A 27,236-nucleotide genomic window follows, 5' to 3' on the forward strand; every position below is an offset into this window, starting at 1 on the left:
CTCAGGTGAGGATAAAAAAAAGAATTAAAAAGGGCACAAACAAGGAATGTCATTACAACACATACCAGAATAGTCCATTTTGGTGAAAACCTTGAAAAATCCTTTTTAGGTCCACCAAAAGAAGATGGATCCCGGCCAGTGGCTCAGTGGTTGAGCACTGACCAATGCACCAAGAGGTCGCCGGTTCCATTCCCAGTCAGGGCACATACCCAGGTAGTGGGCCCAATTCCCAGTGGGGGGCATGCAGAAGGCAGCCAATTGATGTTCTCTGTCATCGATCTTTCTGTCTCTCCCTTTCCCTTCCCTATAAGAAAAAAACCTCCCCTCCCTATCCCTATAAGAACCACAGGCTCAAGCAGCAAGGGGGTATGGTCTTTGAGATGGGAGTCCACCATCCTCCTACGTCACATGGACCCTAAATAAACCTCTTTGCTTTTGCACCAACACCTATCTTATGAGTTTGGCTTTTGTTGCAGCAAGTAGCCAAACCTGCATTTTCAGTTACACCTTGGCACCAGCACCACTGACCAGAAGCCCAGGGACAGAGATGCTATGCCCTGCCACTTATTGCCTGTACTGGTTTCTGAAGCTTCAGGTTCAGCAAGGCCAAAAGGCACTGGAATTGTTTGGGATGCTACTCTCTCTTTTATTTTTTTATTTTCAGTTATTTCTTTTTAATCCTCACCCAAGGATATTTTTCTATTCATCTTCATGTAGAGAGAAAGAGAGAGAAACATCAATGTGAGAGGGACACCTCGACTGGTTGCCTCCTGCATGACCCCGATTGGGGCTGGGATGGACCACAACCGAGGTACATGCCCTTGGCTGGAATCAAACCCGGGACTCATTGGTCTGCAGGCCAATGCTCTACCACTGAGCCAAACCGGCCAGGGCTCTCTTTTATTTTTTTAAATTGATTTGAGTCCTGGACAGTTTTGCTCAGCGGTTAGAGCGTCAGCCCACGGCCCAGAGAGTCCCCGGTTCGGTTCTCACTAAGGACATGTACCTCGGTTGCAGTTTGTCCCCAGCCCCATGGGGCCGTGTAGGTGACAGCCAGTGGATGTGTCTCTCTCACATTAACGTCTCTCTCTCCCTCCTCTCTCCCTCCCACTCTATCTGAAGATAAATGCAAGAATGTCCTCGAGTGAGGATAAAAAAATAAATAAATAAAATAAAATAAATAAAATTGATTTGAGAGCCCTGGCCAGTTTGGATCAGTGGTTAGAGTATCTGATGATAAATGGATAAATGGGGGAGGGGGAGTCCTCAGGTGAGGATTAAAAAAATTGATTTGAGAGAGGGAGGAAGGGAGAGAGAGAGAAACATCAATTTGTTGTTCCACTTACTCATGCATCATTGATTGATTCTTTTTTTTTTAATTTATTTTTTCTTTATTGATTTTAGAGAGAAGGAGAGAGAGAGAGAGAGAGAGAGAAACATCGATGAGAGAGAACATTGATTGGCCACCTCCTGCATGCCCCTCACTGGGGATTTGGCCTAAAATCTGGGCATGTGCCCTGACAGGGAATCGAACCAGTGACCTCTGGGTGCATGGGTTGACACTCAACCACGGAGCCACACCTGCTGGGCCATTGGTTGATTCTTGTAAGTGCCCTGACAGGAGATCGAACCCACAACCTTGGCATGTCAGGATGATGATCTAACCAACTCAGCTACCCAGCCAGGGCTGGGATGCTACTTTCAATGAAACCTGTTTCATAGGCTTGTGACCCAAGCAGTTACATGGAGTCCCATGCGCAAAAAGTCCCGACACTTGGTTTAATGTTTAGCTGTCACTGTCTTGAAATATTTGATAATTTTTTAACTAGGAGACCCACATTTTTCTTTTGTACCAGGCCTTGCAAATTATGCAGCTGGTCCCACTGGGAACCTTCTTGTTTGGATTTATTTCCTTAAAGTGGAGATCTCAGAACATCGGTTTTTGTGGTTTAACCCCATGCAATTAAAGAAAATCCTTGCCCTGGCTGGTTTGGCTCAACAGAGTATCAGCCCGCAGACCAAAGAGTTGCAGGTTTGATTTTGATCAGGGGCATTTACCTCTGTTGCAGTTCGGTCCTGGCCCTCGTTGGGGTCATGCAGGAGGCAGCCAGTCAATGTGTCTCTCTCACATCAATGTTTCTCTCTCTCTCCTCCCTCCCACTCTATCTGAAGATAAATTAAAAAATATCCTCAGGTGAGGATTTAAAAAAAAAAGAAAGAAAATCTTCAACTTTTATTTTATTTTTATCCTCACCCAAGGATATTTTCCCATTTTTTGTTCAGATAGAGTGGGAGGGAGAAAGAGAGAAACATCGATATCGACCGGGGACAAACTGAAACCGAGGTACCTGCTCTTGATGGGAATTGAACCCGGGTCTCTCTGAACCACAGGCTGTTGCTCTAACTGCTGAGCCAAACCGGCCAGAGTGAAAAAGCCTCAACTTTTATCAGAGTAATATGCACCTGGGTTTCATTTACTAGGTATTTATTTATTTATTTATTTTTACATTTTTATTTATTGATTTTAGAAACAGGAAGGGAGACAGACATTTTATTGTTCCACTTTTTTATGCATCCATGTGTCTCTCTCACGTGGATATTTCTCTCTCTCTCCTTCCCACTCTATATGACAGTGGTTCTCAATCTTCCTAATGCTGTGACGCTTTCATACAGTTCCTCATGTTGTGGTGACCCCCAACCATACAATTATTTTTGTTGCTACTTCATAACTGTAATTTTGCTACTGTTATGTCTTAGGTGACCCCAAAGGGGTCACGGCCCACAGGTTGAGAGCCCCTGCTATGAAGATAAATAGAAAAAAAATACTCTTGGGTGAGGATTAAAAAAATAAAAATAAAAGGTGACAGCCTTCCTCTACAAGTTCATCTAAAAGTCCATCTATAAATTCAGAAGATAGAGAGATGATGAGGGGGCGGGGCCGAACGTCAGCCTGAGCCCCGCCCCAACTGGGACGAACTATCTGTGTCTGCGGCGGGGGTGGCGGGTTAGCTCCAAATGGAGTCCGCCCGCCCTGGCAGCGGGTGTTCAGAAGCGGCACAGCCTGGGGTCCCTTCATGCAGGGCGGCAGGGAAGAAGTGGCTTTCTCACGGTAGGAATAAACCTGCAGGCGGGGATCGGCGCCCCTCAGAGGAATCTATCCCTCCTCCGCGGTGGACTGGGCTGCAAAATAGGTGTTTCCATTATCCGTTGCGTTTTCCACCCACGCTATGGTGCAGTCTGTCCAATCCGGTGCACTCGAGGGGGGCGGGGGCGGGGGCCGGGACCCCTGGCCCTTCGTCTACACCGCGCCTCCCTCTCCACCCAGGCTTTTCGGACCGCATTTCCCGCCTCCTCTCTCATGGCGGATAAGAAACTAGTGGTGGTCTTTGGAGCCACAGGTGAGTGGAACCCCACCCAATTGGAAGTCTCGGAGGTCCCGGAGCGCGGGACCTCTCACTAATCCAGGGCGCCCCCCAGCTCAGGGAGACGTCCCCGGGGTGTCGGGAGAAAGGTTGAGGTAAATCGGGCCCCCAATCCCAGGTGCAGCCGTGGGGACAGGACCTGAGCACAGATGTCCCTTGAATCTTTAAAAAACTACCTTAACTTCTTTTATTTTTAAAAATAATTTATCTTTATTGATTTTAGGTAGAGAAAGAGACATCCATGAGAGAGAACGTTGATTGGCCTCCTCCTGCATGCCCCCCACTGGGGATCTGGCCCACAACCTGGGCATGTGCCTTGACCCAGGAATCAAACTGGGGACCTCTTCATGCATGGGTCCATACACAACCAGTGAGCCATACTGCCTGACTACTTTAACTTACTTTATTTTATTTTACTTTATTTTATTTTATTTTTATTTATTGATTTTAGAGAGAGAGGAAAGGAGAACGAGAGAGAGCAAGAAACATCGATGAGAGAGAAGGTTGATTGGCTGCTTCCTGCATGCCCCCGCTGGGGATCTGGCCCACAACCTGGGCATGTGCTCTGACTGGGAATCAAACTGGCCACTTCTTGGTGCATGGGTCGGTGCTCAACTACTGAACCACACCAGCTGGGCTACTTTAACTTATTTTAATAAGTGATTGCACATCATACTGAAATTAAATCTCCCATTTACCTTTGTACTCCCGGTTCCATCCATCACTGTTACCATTTCTTGAGTATCCTACCAAATGACAAATATCTAAATAGATATTATTTTTAAACAGTAGTGTTTTATTTTGCCCCCACCTCCTGTTCTCTCTCTCTCTTACTCTCTCTCTCTATATATATATATTTAAAAATGTATGACAGCTTGATTGAGGTATAATTCACATAACATTTACTCATTTAAAATGTGCAATTCACTGGATTCTAGTTTATTTGCAGAGTTCTGTGACCATCACCACAGATTGGTTTTAGAAGATCTCATCACCTCAAAAAGAAACCCCATACCTATATCAATGAAGAGAGGCCTCTGCATAGTGCCTTTAGGAACTCAAAGACCAAAAATAACCACACAGGATGGTCTGATACACAAATTCCTAATAGTGGGTTACGTCAGGCTGTCACTTCCTAGGACTGTAGCTTCCTTGACATATTACCTTAAGTGAGCCTATTATCTTCTTGCATCTAAAGTAACACTTTAAAAATATATATGTATTGATTTTTTTAGAACGAGAGGAAGGGAGAGGGAGAGAGAAACTTTGATGAGAGAGAAACACTGATCGGCTGCCTTCTACACAACCAACCCCCACTGGGGATGGAGCCTGCAACACTGGCATGTGCCCTGACTGGGAATTGAACCAGTGACCTCGTGGTGCATAGCACAATGCTCAGTCTAGAGTAATCTTCTTTTCCAGACCCCTCAAGGCACAATCACTGGCACCAGAGCACAAGACCACAAAACTATTGTTTCTTGTTGCCCACATACCACCTCTACATACTGTAAATGTTAGCTACCCTGTACCCACCAATTTAAAATAAGTAATGTGCCCTGGCCAGTTTGGCTTAGCAGTTAGAGCATCAGCCTTCAGACCGAAGGGTCACAGGTTTGATTCCCAGTCAACAGCATGTACCTGGGTTGCAGGTTCGATTCCTGGCCTTGGTCAGGGTCATGTGGGAGGCAGCCAATCGATGTATCTCTCACACATCGATGTTTGATGTTTCTGTCTCTCTCTCCCTCCCTCCCTTCCACTCTTATCTGAAAATCAGTGGAAAGATATCCTCAGGTGAGGATTAACAACAACAGAAAAATGAAATACGTGTCTCTGGTTTTTTTGGTTTTTTTTTCCCTCACCCGAGGACATTTTTCCATTTTTTGTTCAGGTAGAGTGGGAGGGAGAGAGAGGAACAGAGAGAGAGAGAGAGAAACATCGATGTGAAAGGAACAAATCGAGTGGCTGCCACCCTCACAACCAACCAGGGCCGGGGACAAACTGCAACCGAGGTACGTGCCCTTAGCGGAAACCGAATCCGGGTCTCTCAGGACCGCAGGCCGACACTCTAACCGCTGAGCCAAACCGGCCAGGGCTGTTTTTTATTTTTTAAATAATGCAAAAACAGGTAAATTTGTATACACACTAATGAAGGAAAGCAGTCTTCTGTCACATGGAGACAATTAAGATTTTTTTTTAATTTTTAATTTTTTATCTTTATTGTTGAATGTATTACAGATGTTCCTTATTTTCCCCCATTGACCCCTTTCTTCCCATTCCCACCTTTTCCCACCTTTTCCCACACTGTTGTCTGTGTCCATTGGTTATGCATATAAGTTCTTTGGTTTATTTCTTCCCACCTCCCACCCCCCTTCTCTTTGAGGTTTGTCATTGTAGCCAATTTGTTCTTCTTAATCCCTTCACCTTTTTCGCCCATTCCCTCAACCCCCCTCTTATCTGGTAACCAACAAAATGTTCTCTGTATCTATGAGAATTTCTGTTCTGCCTGTTCATTTTGTTTGTAGATTCCATTATCGATAGATATGTATTCATTGCCATTTCGTTTGTTCATATATTTTATCATTTTCTTCAAAAAGACCTTTCAAAATTTCATATAATAACAGTTTGGTGGCGATGAACTCCTTTAACTTTTTCTTGTCTGGGAAACTCTTTATATGGCTGTCGATTCTAAATGACAGCTTTGCAGGATAGAGTAATCTTGGTTGTAGGTTCTTGCTTTTCATCACTCTGAATATTTCTTGCCACTCCCTTCTGGCCTACAAAGTTTCTTTTGAGAAATCAGCTGACAGTCTTATGAGAGCTCCTTTGTAGGTAATGAACTGCTTTTCTCTTGCTGCTTTTAAGATTCTCTCTTTGTCTTGAACCTTTTGCATTTTGATGATGATGTGTCTTGGTGTGGGCCTCTTGGGGTTCATCTTGTTTGGGACTCTATGTGCTTCCTGGACTTGTATGTCTGTTTCCTTCACCAAGTTAGGAAAGTTTTCTGCTATTATTGTTTCAAATAGGTTATCGATTTCTTGTTCTCCCTCTCCTCCTTCTGGCACTTCCAAGATGCGAATGTTGGCACGCTTGAAGTTGTCCCAGAGGCTCCTTACACTATACTCATTTTTTTGGATTCTTTTTTCTTTTCACTGTTCTGATTGGGTGTTTTTTGCTTCCTTGTATTCTAAATTGATGGTTTGCTTCTTGGCTTTACCTACTCTGCTATTGAATCTGTGTAAATTATTCTTTATTTCAGTTAGTGCCTCCTTTATTTCTGACTGTGCATCCTTCATTTCTGACTGGTCCTTTTTTGTTTTGTTTTTTATCCTCACCCGAGGACATTTTTCCATTTTTTGTTCAAATAGAGTGGAAGAGAGAGAGAGAGAAACATCGACGTGAAAGGGACATATCGAGTGGCTGCCACCCGCATGACCAACCAGAGCCGGGGAAAAACTGCAACGGAGGTACATGCCCTTAGCGGAAACCGAGCCCAGGTCTCCCTGGACCGCAGGCTGACGCTCTAACCGCTGAGCCAAATTGGCCAGGGTCTGGTTGGTCCTTTTTAATGCTCTTGAGGCCCTCACTAAGTTCATTGAGCATTCTTATAAGAAGTATTTTGAACTCAGCATCTGTTAGGTTGCTTATCTCCATTTCACTTAGTTCTTTTCCAGGAGTTTTGTTCTGTTCTTTCATTTGGGACCTGTTTCTTTGTCTCATTTTGGCTGCCTCTCTGTGTTTGTTTCTGTGTATTACTTAATGAGAGGTATGGGGCTATCTGAGACCAGATGCTGCTTGTTTGAAAGAATTTAGGAAAACCTGAAGCAAGATCCAAGACAGGCCAATCCTGTGGTTAAGCAACTGGCGAGAGCTTGGGTGGGGCCTGAAAGTTGGGTGAGCCTGAAAGTTGGGTGGGCCTGAAAGTTGGGTGGGGTAGGGTGGGGAGGGGCGGGGCCTCAGGGAATCACCAGGGCTGGGCAACCAGCGTGAGCCGGGTTGCTGGAGTCCCAGATATGGCGGCTGTCTGCCGCCCCAGGGAAGGGCTCACCAAAGGAACAAAGACCTCCGACAGCACATTTGTCCTGGAGAAAGCCCCCTCTCCAGCCCTCGCTCCAGTGCCAAACAGCTCAGTTCTTCCCTTTACGTCTCTGGCACCCTTCTAGCTGCCTCCCCTCCAAGCTTAGAGGGAGCAAGTTTGATAAGTCTGTGGGCCCTTTAAGAGGAGCTGCCCAGGGCTCCAGCCGCCTCAGCCTCGCTGAGCCTCAGTTTTTTCAGCCAAAAACTATGGGGACTTCTCTTCCTGGCACCGGAACCCTGAACGGGGCACCTGGTGTGGGATGGGGACCCCTCAGTCCTCAGGGAGAACCTTCCCAGCCGAGGTGTCCTGATTTTTATTCGCCACACGTGGGTGTGGGACCAGCCCGTCCGCCTCCGCCCCTCCTACCAGTCTCTATGCAGTTGCTTGTTTAATTCCGTAGTTGTAGGACTTCCATTCAGCTTGATTTCAGGCGGTTTTGAATGATGATTGTTCTGTAGTTTAGTTGTAACTTTGATGTGGTTGTGGAAAGAAGCGATACCGCGTTTACCTACCCGCCATCTTGGCCAGAAGTTGACAATTAAGATTCTTAAGTAGCTGATTTTGGGACCTACTACAATGGGAAGACTTGCTTTGTTGCCTTCAGATGTTGTCTCTTTACCTGACACTTGAGCAGGCTTTTTAAATGGGTCTTCCGCCTGGACTGCTTTTCTAATCCCTTATGATATACAAGCTGGTGTTCCAGGTTTTTTGTGTTCCTCTTCTGTTTTTCCAGGTACTTTCCCATGAAGTGTAGGAGATCAGTTTCCTCGTTGGCAGAAGCCATGGTCTTCAGGTTTAGCAGGAGGTTGGTTAACTTGTTCTCTAACCCTAGAGCAGACTCTAGAGCTTGTACTCCAGTTCCCCAGTTATCTATGTCAGGCCTCTTTATCACCGGAAGGCAGATTTTACTCTCACGTCTTCTTAAATATCTTAGTAATTGCTTTGCATGTTCCCTCTTCACCTTAGCTTGGTCTTCAAAGAATGTACAAAAAGAGGTGGTTCCATGTCTTCGTTGTAATAACAGGCCATAGATAAATAAGCATCACTCATGTGCCACTCATAAGATGCCACATGATTAATAGCAACCCTACGATCTTCAGAGAGGAGGTTGTGGCCTGGCGATGCCATCTCAGCATTAGAGAAAACCAGGCATAAACAGTGCTCTCTCTGTTTTGCTTTTTATACAATCCCAGAGATTTTACCCACTTTGCTTTCTCTCCCCACCTTAATCTACCACTAGTGGATTTTATAATACCTCCCTTGATTTTTATTTTTATCCTCATCCAAGGATATATTTATTGATTTGAGAAAGACAGGAAAGGAAAGAGAGAGGGAGAGAGCGAGAGAGGGAGAGAGAGAGCAAGATCCATCAATGGGAGAAACAGCGATCAGTTTCCTCTCCTATGAGCCCTAACCAGGAATCAAACCCACAAGCTTTTGGTGTATAGGGACAATGCTTCAACCAACTGAGCCACCCAGCCAGGGCTCCTCCTTTGATTTTAATGTATAAAATAAGCTGCAGGCCCTGATGGAATAGCTGTTGGTTAGAGCGTTATCCGGATACACCAAAGTTTCAGGTTCGATGCCCTGTCATAGCACATACATGAATCAACCAATGAATACTTAAATAAGTGGAATAACAATTCAATGTCTCTCTCTCTCTCTCTCTCTCTCTCTCTCTCTCTCTCTCTATATATATATATATATATATATATATATATATATATATAAAGCTGCAAAACTATCATGCTCCAGAGCATTTTCTCAGTCTGTTGAGATTTTGCTTTGTGGTGATATGTCATTAGTTTGGCTCAGATAAACATAAAAATTCTCTACAGGTTTGGATGATTCTTATGGCAACACCTACTAGCAGTCATTTCCCATTTCTCCCAATTTTCCTCAGCTCTTGGCAGCCACAAATTTTTTGGTGTATAGATTTCATTCTGGACATTTGATTTGTTTCCACCTTTTTGGCTATTGTCAGTAATAGTACTGTTAACATTCATATACAAGTTTTTGCGTGGACGTATATTTTTAGTTTTCTTGGGTATGTACCACCGACTAGAATTGCTGGATCATATGGTAACTCTGTGTTTAGAACTTTGAGGAACTGCCAGACTGTTTACACAGCAACTGTGCCATTTTACATTCCCATCTGAACCGTATGAGCATAGTTGCAATTCTGCAATTTGCCATTTTTACTCCAGGACACATCATGGTCACCTATCCAACTCATACGTACAGATCTACCACATTACTTTGTATCATTTATCACTTAGTTAACCAGATTCCTACCAAAGGACATGCAGATTGTCTGTAAATATCTATCACTGCAAATAGTGCTGCAACCAGTGTTCTTGTACAAAGGTATTTATGGATGATTTTTCTTTTCTTTTTTTTAAATGTTTTTTATTGATTTTTTTAGAGAGAGACAAAGGGAGAGGGAGAGAGAGATAGAAACATCGATGAGAGAGAAAAGCATCAACATTGATTGGCTGCCTCCTACATGCCTGCAACCTGGGCACTGACTGGGAATCGAACCAGTGACAGTGTGGTGCATAGGTTGATGTTCAACCACTGAGCAACACTAGCTGGGTTGGATGATTTTCTTTTATTCCTTTTGATTATTTTAATTTTTATGTTTTTCTCAATCTTTTTTTGGAAAAGGTATAGGTAATATTTTATTTCTTAAGCTAAGGGGTGGGCACATGAGTGTTGCAGTTTCTTTTTATATTTGCTAAATATTTCATAATACATTTTCAAAATTTTATAAAAGGTATAAGTGTGATGCCTGCTAAAACATGGGTGAACCTTGAAAACACACTGAGTGAAAGAAGCTGGAAACAAAAAGGCACATATTGAAGGATTCCATGTGAATCTATAGAGAATAAAGCTGATTAATTGTTGCCAGGAACTAGAGGGAGGAGAGAATGGGGAGTGACTGCTAATAGATATGATTCTCTCTTTTTTTTTTAAGTAACCACTTATTTATTAATTTGTTTTTGTTACAGATGTTTCTCATTTTTTCCCCATTGACACCCTCCTCCCCTCCCCCCACCCCATCCCCAGCTTTGTTGTCTATGTTCATTGGTCATTCATATATGCATGTAAGTTCTTTGGTTTATCTCTTTCCCCCCAAACCCCCTCCTCTGAGGCTTGTCAGTCTTTACCCTACCTCTGTGTCTGGGTTAATTTTGTTCATCAGTTTGTTTAGTTCATTATATTCCACAAATAAGTAAGATCATGTGATAGTTGTCTTTCTCTGCTTGGATTGTTTCGCTTAGCATAATACTCTCCAGGTCCCTCCATGTCATCTCCAAGAATACGAGATCTTTCTTTATTACAGCTGCATAGTATTTCATTGTGTACATGTACCACAGCTTTTTTATCCACTCATCTACTGATGGACACTTGGGTTGTTTCCAGATCTTAGCTATTGTACATAGAGCAGCTATGAACTTAGGGGTACATATATTCTTTCTGATTGGTGTTTCAGGTGATATGATTCTCTTTTAGGGGAGATGAAAATGTTCTAAAATTGACTGTGATAATGGTTGCACAACTCTGAATATACTAAAAACCACTACACTATATACTTTTATTATTTATTGATTTTTAGAGAGAGAGAAAAAAACATCTATTTGTTGTTCCACTTATTTATGCACTCATTGGTTGAATTCTGTATGTGCCTTGACTGGGGATTGAACCCACAACCTTGGTGTATCGGGACAGTGCTCTAACCAACTCAGTTACCCGGTCAGGGGTCAGGGCTACACTACCCACTTTTAATTAAGGTAAGTGAATTCTATCTCAATAAAGCTGTTATTTAAAATTGGTGTAAGGCAGTTTCATAAGAATGATGATGACAAGTGTCTTGGGTGTCTTGCTGTGGTGGAGTATTCCCTTTGGTATTTCAACCTTAGCAGGACTCCCAGGCATATTAGACTGTTTAGGTCTTTTTGACTCTTTGCAGGTGCCCAGGGGGGGCTCAGTGGCCCGGACGCTCATTGAAGATGGGACATTTAGGGTTCGGGCTGTGACCCGGGACCCTGGGCAGAAGGCAGCAAAGGAACTGAGGCTGAAAGGTGCAGAAATAGTGCAAGGAGACCAGGATGATGAGGCCAGCATGGAATTGGCCCTGACTGGGGCTCATGCCACCTTCATTGTGACCAACTACTGGGAGAACTGCAGCCGGGAGCAGGAGGTCAAGCAGGTGAGGGCAGACAGGAGGGTGTAGGGAGGCCAGGGCTAGTTGTAGAACATCTTAAAAGGAGCTCCCAGGTCCCTGTTGGTTCCTTGGAGGCAGCTCTAACTTGCCAATGGGGCCTACCCTGCCCAGGACCAGTGACCATTGCAGACCTGCAGACCTTTTCCTCCTCTTCCATGCAACCCTCCTAGATTTTGACGAGGGTAGGAGGAGGCTGCTTTCTCATCCAGTGACTTTCTTTTTTAATATTCATGTACAATATAATTCACCTTTTTTTTTTTTTTAATCCTCACCCAAGGACATTTTTTGATATTTTGTTCAGATAGAGTGGGAGGGGGAGAGAGAGAGAGAGAGAGAGAGAGAGAGAGAGAGAGAGAGAGAAACATCAACGCGAAAGGGACACATCGAGTGGCTGCCACCCACACGACCCAACCAGGGCCGTGGACAAACTGCAACCGAGGTATGTGCCCTTAGCAGGAACCGAACCTGGGTCTCTCTGGACCGCAGGCCAACACTCTAACCGCTGAGGCAAACCGGCCAGGGCCAATTCACCTTTTTAAAGTGTACAATTGATTGATTTTTAATATATTCACAAAGTTGTGCAGCTATCACCACTACCTAATTCGAGAACATTTCATCACCCCAAAAGAAACCCTATACCTGTTAGCAGTCACTCCCCGCTCCCTGCAACCCTAGGCGATAAGTGGTTACTTATCTCCTTCGTCATGCAATGACTTTTTATGCTTTCTAAAAATCTAACTCTGTTAACCCATGCTTTCTCATAATAAAATGCACACATTTTAATTGTACAGTTTGATAAAATTTGAAAATAAATGCATATAACTGCCTTCTGATCAAAATATATTTCCGCCCTGGCCGGTTTGGCTCAGCGGTTAGAGCGTCGGCCTGCGGTCCGGAGAGACCCGGGTTCGGTTCCCGCTAAGGGCACGTACTTCGGTTGCAGTTTGTCCCCGGCCCTGGTTGGTCATGCGGGTGGCAGCCACTCGATGTGTCCCTTTCACGTCGATGTTTCTCTCCCTCCCACTCTATCTGTACAAAAAAAAAAAAAAATTGGAAAAATGTCCTAGGGTGAGGGAAAAAAAATATATATATATATATATTTCCATCAATCCAGAAAGTCCCCTGTGTCTCTTTTTACATGTTTTAGTTCCTTTTTATTCTGTTTTCCACCCAGATTCTCTCTAGGTAGGTGGTTAGTGAGCCTAAGTGATGGAAGGAGGAATATGAGAGCAACCGTGAGACATCGTCCTCTTTTTGTCTCATTGAAGATCGAGACACTTACTTGCACAGTGCCTGACACATAGAAGGCACTCAGGTTTTTGTGGAAAGTATAGTTGGTGCCAGAGGAAAGGCACTAGGCTGAGAATTATGCACTTCAATGTTCAGTCCTGCCTTATCCACAACTAGCCACAGGTATGACTTTGGACATGTAACTTCCCATCTCTGGTCTTTGTTTTCGTCCTCTGTAAGGTAAAGGGAGATTGGACTGGATCACTGGTCTCTAAACTTATTTTTAGCCTTGACCCTTTCTTTGATTACATCTTACATGAAAGCCCATTCCATAGAGAGGACAAGACAGCTTCTCTGGTTGAAGCAGATCTCATCTCATCCTGACAACCTGTATTAGTGCCCCTTGGCTGCTGTAACAAATGACCACAAGCCAGGTGGCTCAAAACAACAGGAATTTATTCTCTCTTGGTTCTGGAGGCCAAAAGTCCAAATTCAAGGTGTTGGCAGGGCCATGCTGCCTCCGAAGGCTCTAAGGGAGATTTCACTCCTTGCCTCTTCCAGCTTCTGATGGCTGCCACTTCTTGTGGCAACGTCACTTCAGTCTCTGCCTCTGTCTTCACATGGACTTCTCTGTGTCTTCTCTCCTGTCTCTTACAAGGATACTTTTTATTGATTAAATGGGTAATCCAGGATAATCTCATCTCAAGTTCCTTAAATTAATTACACCTGCAGAGACTTTTTCCAAATGTCACATTCACAGGTTTTGGGGGTTAGGATGTGGACACATCTTTTTGGAGGCCACCACCAACCCCCTATACAGCAGGTAGTATTGTGGTCCCCATTTCACTGATGAGTCCCAAATGGTTAGATCACTTGTCCAGCACCACAGTGCGTTACAAAACCAGGACCAGAACCCACGTGGCCTGTGTGCTTGACCACTGAGCTGCAGTACCTCCCTTTTGGAATCCTGGGCTCTCCAAGGAAGACAATGTAGCAGCAGATTGCACATAGGTGGTTTGCAGTAAAGCACATCAAATAGTAGAACAAAGCAGATTACCTAGAGAAGTGATGCGAAGGTTCTGTGGGCGGTATAGGTTTACAGTCCCACGTTAAAGGGTATGATACCAGCCCTGGTCAGTTTGGCTCAGCGGTTGGAGCGTCGGCCTGCGGTACAGAGAGACCCGGGTTCGGTTCCCGTTAAGGGCACGTACTTCGGTTGCAGTTTGTCCCCGGCCCTGGTTGGTCGTGCGGGTGGTAGCCACTCGATGTGTCCCATCGCATCGATGTTTCTCTCTCTCTTTCTTCCTCTCTCTCCCTCCAACTCTATCTGAACAAAAAATGGAAAAATGTCCTCGGGTGAGGATTAAAAAAAAAAAGGGTATGATACCGTATGTGAGCATCATTCTGGAAGAGGGTCCTTATCTGAGGGATAAGTGGTGTTGGGCTCTTAGCATCAGGCAAAGTGGCAACTTGGGTTGGAGAGCTGGGCTATTATTTGGGACACACGTCCTCCATCCTAGCTTTGTGGTTTCTCCCTTCCTGCCCACCAGGGAAAGCTGCTGGCCAATTTGGCCAAACGCCTGGGCCTGCGCTATGTGGTCTACAGCGGCCTGGAGAATATCAAGAAGCTGACGGCGGGGAGATTGGCAGTAGGCCACTTTGATGGCAAAGGGGAAGTGGAGGAATATTTCCGGGACATAGGCATTCCCATGACCAGTGTGCGGCTGCCCTGCTATTTCGAGAACTTCCTTTCTTACTTCCTACCCCAGAAAGCCCCGGATGGAAAGAGCTACTTGCTGAGTGAGTGCCCTTCCTCCTTGAGCATCTGCTCTCACTTTGGAGCTATACCTGTCACAGAAAGCTATGGGCTTGTCCTCAAGATGGTTCTGGGTCTGAGTCCTGGCACTCACCTTAGGCCTGTGACTGTGTGCAAGGCATGAAGCCTTGCTGGGCCTCTGCTTCCTGCTCTGTGAAATGGGCATAACATTGAATTTCACAGGGGCAATGAAAAAATCTACCTAGATGTGGCAATATGATCTTTGTCTGGTGGAAAGCTTTACAGAGACAAGTACAGTTAATGTTACTTCTTCAAAATTAAGGAGAGGATTTGGAAGACGAGACCCAGTTGTAGAAAGTGGAAAGCTGCCCTGGCCAGTTTGGCTCAGCGGTTAGAGCAACGGCCTGCGGTCCAGAGCGACTCGGGTTTGGTTCCTGCTAAGGGCATGTACCTCAGTTGCAGTTTGTCCCCGGCCCTGGTAGGGTTGTGTGGGTGGCAGCCACTCGATGTGTCCCTTTCACGTCGATGTTTCTCTCTCTCTTCCTCCTGCTCTATCTGAACAAAAAATGGGAAAATGTCCTCGGGTGACGATTAAAAAAAAAAAAACTAAGAAAGTGGAAAGCACTTTCTTCTCAGTGCACATTTGCACATCTCTAAATGGCTACATATACTGGACCCTGGCTTGGAGGGAACTTTATACAACTTGTGTCTTGTCAGTTAGCCAATGGATTAGAGCAGGATGCTCAGGAGGCCAGAGTGGGAGGGGTGAGTGCCACCATTCCCTCTCCCCCCATCATGTGTAAACACTGGCTCACCCTCGCTCAAGTCCTGTTCACCGGTGAGCTGTCTGGTGTTAGACCAGGAGGTGTCTAAGTCATGCTACGTACTGATCTGTGCAGATGCTGGTTGGTTGGCTGGTGGGACCACCAGTCTCTACCCCTTGGCAAAGGGCCCACTGTCCACTCCAGGACATGTCACGTGCCAGCATGTCTCTCTTCCCCTTTCCCCCAGGCTTGCCCATGGGTGATGTACCCATGGATGGCATGTCCGTCACCGACTTGGGCCCTGTGGTACTCAGTCTGCTGAAGAAGCCAGAAGAATACATCGGCCAGAACCTTGGGCTCAGTACCTGCAGGCACACAGCAGAGGAGTATGCTGCCCTGCTCTCCAAGCACACTGGAAAGGCCGTGCACAATGCCAAGGTGGGCCCCTCCGCTCCTGCTAGTCATTTCAACCCCCCAGGAGGGCTTTGTGGGTAGTAGGAAGGGAGATCAAGGCCAAAGGAAGTCTGAATTCAGCACAACTGTGAACATTCATGTTGTGCTGTTCTTGGGAGCCGAGTATGGCTGCTGAGTGAAATTTCTGGCTTAGGTGGTTGATCAAGTAGAGACAAGGTTTCCAGGAAGAGAGGAGCCGAGACCAGGAGTGAAAATGCAGGGCTGCTGGGCTCCTCTGGGATGTGACCTGAGGGAAGGGAAGAAAGAAGAGGCCAGAGAGAGAGTCCCCGACACACATGGCTTCAGTGGGCAGGAGGCACTCAGTACCCTCCTTTCCCCTCTGACCCTCAGTCTTCCAGTCCAGACCCCAGAGTTTCTTGTTTCTTGTCATTCCCATTATGAAAATAAGACCTTCGCTCTGGACCGCAGGCCGTTGCTCTAACCGCTGAGCCAAACTAGCCAGGGCAGCTTTCCACTTTCTACAACTGGGTCTCGTCTTCCAAATCCTCTCCTTAATTTTGAAGAAGTAACATTAACTGTACTTGTCTCTGTAAAGCTTTCCACCAGACAAAGATCATATTGCCACATAAAATAAAATATGGGAAACTCCTAGGTGTTAAAAGACAAAAACTACTCGCATAACCCCCAGACCCAAACAGAGTAATCATTGGACTTTGGGGCCAGACAGACACCCCATACTTGGATCCTGGTCCCTGGCTCTTAACACTCAGCAGTGTGTGGGTGACCTGGGGCATGGTCCCTGACCTCTCTTTACTTGTTCCTTTAATTCATGAAATGAGTGTATGAATAGTGTCCCCTGCTCAAGTTGTGAGGATTGAGTGGAATAGACCGGAAGCTTAGTACAGTGAAGTGCACTAGAAGACAGGCACTAAGTGTCTGTGTGTCACTAGTTAAACAAAGAAAAGCCTGAGGCAGGTCATGGAGGATTTGAGAAGATGAGTTCAGATCCAGTTCAGTTGGGAAAAGGGAACAGCTTTGGTTTTTTTAGCAAGAAAGTGATGTAAGCAGAGTTCTGATTTGGAAGGAACTGAGTTTTCATCTCAAGATCTTAAATTGACCTAGAACAGTAGTTTACAAACTTTGATCTTTTAGAATGGTTTCAGATGGACTTAGCAAGGATCTTAGTAGGCACTGAAGTGTCCCCCAGCTCTCACCACCTCAGCAGGGTGCTGAGATGTTGATGGATCCTTACAGACCACCCCCCACTTTGGCTTCCAGACAACCCCCGAGGACTATGAGAAGCTTGGCTTCCCTGGCGCCCAGGACCTGGCCAACATGTTCCGTTTCTATGCCATGAAACCCAACCGCGACATTGAGCTGACCCTGAAGCTCAACCCCAAGGCCAAGACACTGGATCAGTGGCTGGAGCAGCACAAAGGGGACTTTTCCATGGTGTGACCCTACCCACCTCTCAGCGACATCTAGGGAGAGGAGAGGCACAATCATAGTGATCCTTTCTTGTGTTACAAAAAAAAAATTATTTTAAAAATAAAGGCTATTGTTCTTACAGATGGCTTCCAGAAGAAAGGGGCTTTGTTTGTGGGACCTGGGCTGGGGTGGCAGCTGCTAGGCACTGATTCCAACAGGAGGCACCAGTGGTGGGGGGCCCAGCGCCCTCCCCCTGCAGTGAGGGGGTGTGATGGTGGAAGAGGCATTTGTTAACCCGCAGACTTAAATGCAGTTTTATTTATTTTTATCCTCACCCGAGGACTTTTTTCCATTTTTTGTTAGATAGAGCAGGAGGGAGAGAGAGGAAGAGAGAGACAGAGAGAAACATCGACGTGAAAGGGACACATTGAGTGGCTGCCACCCACACCACCCAACCAGGGCCGGGGACAAACCGCAACCAAGGTATATGCCCTTAGCGGGAACCGAACCCGGGTCTCTCCGGACCGCAGGCCGACGCTATAACTGCTGAGCCAAACTGGCCAGGGCTTAAATGCAGTTTTAAGTTTAGTTCAATAGGTATGAAAAGGCACTGTCACCACAGCCAGGGAGTAGCTCTGACCACCCTGTTCCACACTGGAAATCCCCTCAAAGCATGGACAGAGTCCAGAACACAGAAGACTCCCCATGCCAGCTAGGAGTCACACCCTTCGATCCCTGCACACACACCCTTCCTCTCCAGAAAGCTAGCGAGGTCAATGATGGCGGCTTATTCCTTCTTTGAATTGAGGGTGGGAAGACTAACCCCGCTCTCCCTTTCTCCTTACCCGCCTCCTGGGTGGGGCCTACTCTGTGTGTAGCCTCAAAAATGTGTTTGATCTTCAAAACAGGCTGGAAAAAAAAAAACAAGTGGAATGTGATAGATCTGTGGCCACAGGTCACCATATTGGAACTGCTGAGAAAAGGTGACGCTGCTTGCAGCAAGGGCTAGGAGTAAACCCTAAGGTAACAACCCTGCCTTGTTTGTAGTGTCCACCAGGCATCTGGATGGCAGAGTGGTTCAACCTTCCATCTCCTCCTTCAGAAAAGGAACCAAGGCCCAGAGAACACAGGCCACTCAACCAAGGTTCAGTGGCCCATGGTTCTGTGGCAGGCTTATTTTCTATGGATTTGTGCAACCTCCGTCACGGCCCTTTTTACTACCCTTGATACCTGCAGACTCATGGAAAGGGGTGGCAGTTCTACCAAATTCATATCATCTGTTTATTAATTTTAAAAGCATTTTTTTTTGACAACTTACTAGTGTGCTGAGTCCTAATTACAGTGTTAACCAAAAAAGTTAATGCTCCCTGCCTTGAGATTAGTAAGAGAGCCAGATACAAATGTGCAGTGAATCATTACAGGCTGACATAGAGCTGCAGAGAACAAGAAGGATAACAATTGGAGGGACCTACTTTAACAGGGATGGGGACAGCCTCTGAGGTCTGAGGGGAGGACAGCAAGCCTCTGAAGCAAGTAGGTAGGAGGGAAAAGACCACAATAGCTTGGGATTCCAAGCCACCTAGGCCAGCAAGAGAACGTGAGAGGTTATTTGCATCCAGCCCTATGTGATGCCCAAGTCCCCCCAGCCCCAGGGTGGGAAACTGACCTGTCCAGGGCTGTGACTCTGTGCTGAGATCCTAGAGTGGCAGCAGTTAGTACAGAGCCTGGGAAGAGCCGCCATGCCCAAGTTCAGAGTGAACCAGAAGCGAACTTGGGTGAGCTGACATCGGACGCCAGGCACTCTTCACCCACAAGTGGCAGGGTCTAGGAGCATTGCTGAGCCCCTCTGGTCTGTTTGCTCATCTGGTGCTGCCTGGCTCGGTTGTTGGGAGGGCACCGTGAGGTCATTTGTGCAAAACAATGTCTGACACCCCCAGTCACCTTCTCCCTCCTATCTAACACATGTGGTCAAACCCTGCTAGCCTCTAGTGCCCTTCAGCTTGTTCCTGTCCCTCTAATAGCGGGCACCCACCAGTCCCCACCCCAGGTGTGGCCAAAGCAGCCAACTGAGGTGTGAACAGCCCATGTTCCAAATCCAGTGAAGCGAATAGAACCATGCACAATTCAGGATGCCCATGTGCTATGAACTATCCATACCACACAAAAAAAACAAATCTTCCCAGCCAGTGTGGCTCAATGGTTGAGCGTCAACCCATGCACCAAGAGGTCACTGATTCAATTCCCAGTCAGGGCACATGCCCAGGTTGTGGGCCCAATCCCCAGTGGGGGGCGTGCAGGAGGCGGCCAGTCGACGTTCTCTTTCATCGATATTTCTATCTCTCTTCCTCTCCCTTCCTCTCTCTCTAAAATCAATAAAGAAAAAATATATTCTTATTTATTTGTTACTCTTAGAAGAGCTCATTTTTGACTGGACTCAGACTTAGAGGTAGAAGCTCTCAGAGAGGACAGCCTACGCCTCTTGGCGATCTGTTCCTGGCGTTTTTCTTTTGCCTCCTTCATTCTCTTAGCCAAAAGGTTAGCATGTTCTGCACTCTCGTCCTTATTTTTCTTAGTACGTTGTTTCTTCAGAGCAATATGCCGACGTTTGTGTTGCAGGACACGTAGAGTAACAAGGTGCTGAATCTCGGGTGCTTTAGTCCTAGGTTTCTTACCTTTTTGTTTAGGGGCTTTCTCACAACATATTGGTGGACATTATCTTCTTTAGAGAGATTGAAAAGTTTTCGGATTCTGCTAGCTCTTGGGACCCAGGTGACGAAGCACAGTAGTATCAGTGAAACCAGGAATATTTTTCTCCCCTTTTTTTACGATGACCAAATTGAGAACACTGAGATTGGCATCCACAATGCAACCCGGAACAGATTTGCACTCTCTCTCCAGTCCTCCTTGGTCTATAGTAGGAATGCCCCTTACTCAGGAGCAGGCGGACATGGCCATAGGTCAAGACGCCCTGCTGCATGGGGAAACCTTGTCTGTTGTTCCCACCACTGATTCAAACCACATGGCCTTTCTATTCTTCACCCAGGCATCAGCAGCAACTTCTGTGGCCATACGCTTCTCAAAAGGTTTGAAGTTTGCGTTCATTGTCCACTTCAATGAGTTTCTGGCAGCCAGCGGCTGGGAAAGAGATGTTCAGTTTCATCCCGAAGCAGCTGACCACCTCCGAGGCGACACAAAAAAGCATGAAAAAATATTTAAAAAACAAAACCCAAATCCGCCCTGGCTGGTTTGGCTCAGCAGTTAGAGCGTCAGCCTGCGGTCCAGAGAGACCCGGGTTCAGTTCCTGCTAAGGGCACATACCTCCGTTGCAGTTTGTCCCCGGCCCTGGTTGGGTTGTGCGGGTGGCAGCCACTCAATGTGTCCCTTTCGCACTGATGTTTCTCTCTCTTTCTCTCCCTCCCACTCTATCTGAACAAAACATGGAAAAATGTACTCGGGTAAGGATTAAAAAAAACAAACCCTCCCCTCAAATCCTAGGCAGTGAAACTACTCTGTGTGATATTACAGTGGTAGATTCATGTCATTATACATTTATCCAAACCCACAGAATGTACAACACCAAGAGTGAACCCTAATGTAAACCATGGACCCAGGTGATTATAATGTATCAATGTAGTTTCAATATTTATAACATATACAATTGTGTTGATAATAGGGGGAGGTTTCCTGTATGTGTGTGGGGGCAGGGGGCATAAAGTCTATTAAAAAACAAAAACCCGCCCTGGCCGGTTTGGCTCAGCGGTTAGAGCGTCGGCCTGCGGTCCAGAGAGACCCGGGTTCGGTTCCTGCTAAGGGCACGTACCTCGGTTGCAGTTTGTCCCCGGCCCTGGTTGGGTCGCGACCACTCGATGTGTCCCTTCGCATCGATGTTTCTCTCTCTCTCTCTCCCTCCCACTCTATCTGAACAAAATGTCGAAAAATGTCCTCGGGTGAGGATAAAAAAAAAAAACAAAAAAACCCTAATATTTTCAACCATTTGACCTATAATAGACATTTGTGTCCACCTGATTACCTTGTCTCTTGGCAATAACTAAATGTGGCTGGAAATAAGGACCCTTTGCCTATCCTGGATGTTGAATCAGGTGCCCTGCCTAGACCAGTATGGCCCTGTCCCAACTTCGAATCACTCCAGTAAAAAAGTACATGAGGGTCACACCACATGAGGGGATGACTCCCAGTGCCACCACATCGTCCTACTGGTTGAGGTGTGCCCAGCACAAGTCCTAATCAGGGGGACTGCCATGTGTGTCTGGTCTGAAGTTTGGTCCCTGAAATAGATCAGTTAGCTGCCATCATTTGTTTTTTATTTTCTTAGTTGTGGTAAAATAAACATAACATAAAACTTACTATTTTAGTCATTTAAAAAATACTTTTATTGATTTGTAGAGAGAGAGGAAGAAGAAAGAGAAAGAGAAACATCGATGTGAGAGCGCAACATCAATAGGCTGCCTCCTGCACACCCCATACTGGGGATTTAGCCAGAAACCCGGGCATGTGTCCTGACCAAGAATCAAACCAGCAACCTTTTGGTACATGGGACAATGCCCAACCAAGCCACACTGGTCAGGGTTATTTTAATCATTTTTAAATGTACAGTTCAAGGGCATTAAATACATTAATTAAAATAAAACACACACACACACACACGTTTTTATTGTTTTTTTAGAGAGAAACAAAACAATTTGTCCCAGGGACTGAGAGGTCCTGATTTGATTCCCGGTCAGGGCACATGCCCAGGTTGCGGTCTCAATCTCTGGGGGGGGGGGGGGGGGTGCGGGGGGCAGCTGATTGATGTTTATCTCTCAAGTCGATGTTTCTGTCTCTCCCTTCCTCTCTTTCTCTAAAAAGTCAATAAAAACATTTAAAATGAGACATTCATAGCAGTATTATTGATAATAGCAAAAAAATGGAAATAACCCAAATGTCTATCAGTGAATGAATGGGAAAGAAATGTGGTCTGTTCATACAATGGAATATTCTTCAGCCATAAAAAGAAATGAAGTATTGATTCATGCTACAACATGGATAAACCTTGAAACATTATGCTAAATGAAATGAGAAAAGAACCACAAAAGGTCACATATTATATGACCCCATTTAGATGAAATGCATTGAACAGGCAAAGCCACAGAAACAGGAAGTAGATTTGTGGTTGCCAGAGATTGAAGGACTTGGGAGAAAATGGAGTAACTGCTAATGGACATGGAATTTCTCTTTGAGGTAATCAAAATTTTCTAGAATTGAGTGGTAATAGTTGTGCAACCTTGAACTAAAACCCACAAAACTGTACATTTTAAAGATGAATTGAGCCCAGCTGGTGTGGCTCAGTGGTTGAGCATCGACCCATGCACCAAGAGGTCGTTAGTTTGATTCCTGGTCAGGGCACATGCCTAGGTTGTGGGTCCAATCCCCAGTGGGGAGCATGCAGCAGGTGGCCAGTGTTCTCTTTCATTGACGTTTCTATCTCTCTCTCCATCTCCCTTCCTGTCTCTCTAAAAAGCAAAAAAGAAAAAAAAATTAAAAATAAAATAAAGATGAATTGAATAGTATGTAAATTATATCTCAATAAAGCTGTTACCTCAAAAATCTGGATGCCACCCTGGTTGGTCTGCTTCATTTGGTTGGAGTGTCATCCATACGCCAAAAGGTGGCGGATTTGATTCCCAGTCAGGGCATATACCCTGGTTGCAGGTTTGATCCCCGGTTGGGGTGTATGCAGGAAGCAACCGATTGATGTTTCTCTCTCTCTCCTCCCCCTTCCTCTCTCTAAAATTCAATCTTTAAAAAAAGTCTATTAAAAAACATCTGGATGCCCAGCTTCTCTTCAAAAACACCAGAATATATGGCAGCACTGGGTCTCAATTCATGCATAGCCAGCCCCCTGCCCTGCCTTGGATGGAGCTGAAGAGTGGCTGTCCCCTTTAAACACGGCAGCCACAGTCTTCACCTCTCCTTGCTGTCTCCCAGGCACTGCAGCTGCAGGTCAGAGCCCACTTTGTTTTTTTTTTAATCGTCACTGGAGGATATTTTTCCATTGATTTTTATAGAGTGGAAGGGAGACAGGGGAGTAGAGGGAGAGAGTGAAACATTGATACAAAAGAGACATGTAGATGGCTGCCTCCTGCACATGCCTGGACCAGGGTGCCGATCAAACCCGCAACCCAGGTATGTGCCCTTTACTGGGAATTGAACCCACAATCCTTTGGTATGTGGGCTGATGCTCTGATGAGTGAGCCACACTGGCTAGGGCCCACTTTATGTAAAGTTCCTTGACTGGCCCATGTGTGACCCTTCACAACGATCATGCCAAATAAGCAGAACTTCTGGTTAAAAGATTAAAGTTCAAGTTGCACAGTATTTATTAACAAGAGTGCTATATACCTCCTGAAAAAGCCATGACAGCAGATATAATTCAGTTCAGTGATGGGCTCCAGTATTACAGAACAGAGGAAAGGGCAGGGCAGTCCCGGGATGTCAGAGCAGCTGACAGGCTTGTGGGACTAGAGAGATTCTTGTGCATTGAGAGGGGGAGTTTCATGACAGGGAAGTAACATTGCATTCAAGTCCACCAGAACTCAAAGGCTTCAGGAGGAGGAGGATGGCTCAGGTGGGAAAAAAATCACAACAGGCCTGCAGGTGGGGATGGAGACAAGGGCCAGTGCCCAAGTCTGCCTCATCCCCATGTGCCTTCCCTAATCCATACTCCTAATATTTCAGCAAATGCTCAACGCCCATCTATCTTTCCCCATCCTCTCAATCCCCAAAGGCTCAGGGGCCTAGAGATACTTTTTTTTTTTTTTGCATTTTTTTTTTTCTAATCCTCACCTGAGGATATTTTTCCATTGATTTTCAGATAGAGTGAGAAGGAGGGAGAGAGGGAGAAACATCGATGTGAGACACATTGATTGGTTGCCTCCCACATGACAACCAGGGTCGGGGACCAAACCGCAACTGAGGTACATGCCCTTGACTGGAATCAAATCTGCGACTCTTTGGTCCATGGGCCCATGCTCTAACCACTAAGCAAAAACAGCCAGGGTTTTTTTTGTTTTGTTTTGTTGTTTTTTTTTTTTTGTATTTTTAAATGCCTCATTTCACACTCCAGCCTCAACTCAGGCTGCAAATTGTCTGGTGACAAATGCCAGCTGTGGGATTAAACCTAATCCAAGCTTTGAGTGGGACTTGATGCTAGATTTACACTGCCACCTTCCTACATCGGTGGGGAGAACCCCGAGTACAGCAATAATGGTATTGCTAGCAAGAAAATTTACTTTTCTCTTTCCAAATCTTCCTCTAGACCTCTGCTTTCAAAAGATAGAACGTGAGTGGGACTCAGCTGACTTCTCCAGGAGGAAAACTAAGCTGTCACAAGATGCTCATCTAGCTTCCTGCTGCTGTACCTGGGTCCAGGCCTGTGAAGGGGCCCATGCTGAGTCCACATCAGGTACTCAATAAATATCTGCTGAGTAAAGGACACATATCTGAAACTGGCAGGTCACTGCTGAGCCCCTTTCTTGCCCATGAGGTCTTTCCCACCCTCTTCATCCAAACCAGCAAGTGTGCTCACACCTCCAGTTGCTTAGCTTAGAACCCAGGGGCTGGTCTGAGAGATGTGCCTGGAGACCACTCAAACTGTGCCAGCACTGGGGCGCCACAGTCTCTGCTGGGAGCCCAGACTAGTCAAGCTACATGAGCAGAAATTTTAACACAAAAAAATATGTTAAGCCCTGGCCGGTTTGGCTCAGTGGTTATAGCATTGGCCGCAGACCAAGGGTTTGATTTCTGGTCAAGAGCACATACCTGGATTGATCCCCGGCCCGTCAGGGTCGTGCAGGAGGCAACCGATCAATGTGCTTCTCTCACATCGATGTTTCTCTCTTTTTCTCCCTCCCTCCCTTCTACTCTCTCTAAAAAATCAATGGAAAAATGTCTCAGGTGAGGATTAACAACAAAAAATGAATATTCCTCTGAAAATAATGGAAGGAAAAATAGTCTAGCAAGGAGTCAATGATGTAGGAGGCCACACTGTACATCTCTTATGGCACAGGCTCCCAAAGAAACTACCCACCAAATTCTAGAACATTCATTCAAATCAGCACATTGTCCCATGACAAGCTCCCTGTTCTGGGATCTGGGCTTGAGAGGGTCAGCGCTGGTCAAAACACCACCCCTCCATCAGTGTGAGTGTGCTCTTAGGCAGGCATGACTCTGTGGACAAGGCCAGGCACCTCTAGGAAGGCCAGCAGAAACTTGGGCAACCTGATCTGCAGATGTACACCATATAAGACCCCGCTAAGCCACCTGTAGAAAGCTGCTTGAACTCTTTCAAAGAAGAAGTGAACACAACGTAGGTTTTAAATATATTTTTGCAGTAGATCATCTTTTACATTGATACAGAACCTTTTTACATTCGTAGATCAGACACTAATAGATGCTTTATTTAAGTAAATTATAAGGAAAACAAAAAGGAAACTATTCAGAAGTGTTCTCCATTAGCCTGTCTTACCACAATCGGATGGCCTGAAAACATGTGGAATCTACACATTCTAGAAGCTGACATGGGGAAAACTGTTTTGCTCTGGCTGGATGGTAGAGAGCCTTCAACTGCTTAGACTGTGCTTTCTTTTTCTGAACAAACATTTATACAGGAAAAGACGACGATCCTTAGTATTAAATAATTTAAACACACTTTTGAAAACAGGTGTCAACAGTGTAAGTGGTGAGAGCCAAGCTGTGGCAGGCAGTGGGGGTAAGGCTCTGGGATAAGGAGGCTGGTAGCCAGGCTGTGGCCAGGGATGGCTGTGGTCCAGCAGAAGGGCAGGAGTCCCACTCATAAGTGGCTTCCAAAAACAGAACTCAACAGTCATAGACAAGAGGCCACCCCAGTGGAGTGGGAGGGAGAACTGTCCGTCCTGACAAAGATCACGGCCCACCTCAGGAGCAGCATCTCCAGGGACTCTCTGTGTGTGCCTCCCCAGGTCCCCATGTTCCAGTTGCTTGGTACCCTTGGGAATTAAAATAAACTCTAAGAAGAGCAAGGAACACCTTACTGAGGGGTACACAATACTGGGATCAGGGGGCTTGCAGGCCCCAAGTTCCTGGAAAAAAACAACCTGCCAGGAAAGCCTCATTCCAGAACCTCCCAGAGGTTTGATGAGAGGGAAAGTAATCACTTCACAACTTGGTGCAGCTTCAGGCTTCATTTTTAAGCTGTAAGCATGGCCTTTCATTTTTTACTAAGATTTCCACCACATTTGATTCCAAATTAGAGTATTGGCTCTACAAGAAGTGTCGAGATGTCCTACTCTGTCTGAGCCATAAGAGGCTGAGTTACACCTGTGGACAAGAAACTTCTACCAGCCCTTAGGCATGCCACCCCTTACTTCCCAGGGGCTGTCCACCATGACCATTCTGTGGAGAGGTGTGTTGTCACATGATTTTGCTATTGCCAAGGCAGTCCATCCAGAGGGCCTGTGCAGGCAGGGCTCGATGCTGCTGTTCTGGAATCCTCCTGTCTCCAAGTTGCCCTGGCCACAAGGAGGGGCCGCTGCTCCTGGCTTAGTTTCCAGTGGACCGTTTTCCTGAGCCAAGACACAAATGGTTATAGTTTACTGGCATTGCAAGAACAGCATACTCCAATGAGTGGGCTTCTATCATCCCTGGGAAGGAGCTATGCCAGGAGCCCCAGCCACCAGGAACCCGCACAAGTAAAAAGTCGGCCCCAAGAACCCAATTACCAAGCACAACTCCTGGCAGCCCCCGGAGGTTACATGGCCCTACATCCCCAGGCAAGACAGGTGCTATGAAACAGGTGGGGAGTTGGGGAGATCTGAGTTCTAAGTCTGGCTCTGCTATGACTTGCCCTCTATGACTGTGGGCA

At 46.0% G+C, this 27,236-nt stretch overlaps 2 protein-coding genes and 1 pseudogene across 3 annotated transcripts in view; 1 reads left to right on the forward strand and 2 right to left on the reverse strand.

Moving 5' to 3' along the window:
• The first annotated feature begins 3,262 nt into the window (after positions 1 to 3,262).
• NMRAL1 (NmrA like redox sensor 1) lies at positions 3,263 to 17,457 on the forward strand. The gene is made up of 5 exons (XM_036279902.1): positions 3,263 to 3,398; positions 11,471 to 11,710; positions 14,506 to 14,755; positions 15,744 to 15,934; positions 17,189 to 17,457. The coding sequence occupies exons 2-5, from the start codon at positions 11,624 to 11,626 to the stop codon at positions 17,366 to 17,368; spliced, it is 708 nt and encodes a 235-aa protein (XP_036135795.1). The 5' UTR covers positions 3,263 to 3,398; positions 11,471 to 11,623; the 3' UTR covers positions 17,369 to 17,457.
• Positions 17,458 to 19,741: 2,284 nt separating this feature from the next.
• Positions 19,742 to 20,498, reverse strand: LOC118642570 (annotated as a pseudogene).
• Positions 20,499 to 25,698: 5,200 nt separating this feature from the next.
• Positions 25,699 to 27,236, reverse strand: part of DNAJA3 (DnaJ heat shock protein family (Hsp40) member A3) — a 34,454-nt gene continuing 32,916 nt past the window's right edge. The window contains exon 12 of one of the 2 annotated variants that reach the window (XM_036280182.1): positions 25,699 to 26,937. Coding sequence is in view for 1 of the 2 variants with exons in the window: in XM_036280183.1 (XP_036136076.1) it covers positions 26,915 to 26,937 (23 nt within the window). In the remaining variant the exon portion in view is untranslated. The remainder of the gene's footprint in view (positions 26,938 to 27,236) is intronic. The other variant, XM_036280183.1, reaches the window with a different exon arrangement.

The sequence above is a fragment of the Molossus molossus genome, unplaced genomic scaffold (assembly GCF_014108415.1).
Source record: "Molossus molossus isolate mMolMol1 unplaced genomic scaffold, mMolMol1.p scaffold_m16_p_3, whole genome shotgun sequence".
NCBI lineage: Eukaryota > Metazoa > Chordata > Mammalia > Chiroptera > Molossidae > Molossus > Molossus molossus.

Coding starts and splice junctions, on each gene's coding strand:
- NMRAL1 (XM_036279902.1), top strand. CDS start 11,624: ATGGAATTGGCCCTGACTGGGGCTCATGCCACCTTCATTGTGACCAAC. Junction 14,756..15,743: donor TGGAAAGAGCTACTTGCTGA/GTGAGTGCCCTT, acceptor CCTTTCCCCCAG/GCTTGCCCATGGGTGATGTA. Junction 15,935..17,188: donor AGGCCGTGCACAATGCCAAG/GTGGGCCCCTCC, acceptor TTTGGCTTCCAG/ACAACCCCCGAGGACTATGA.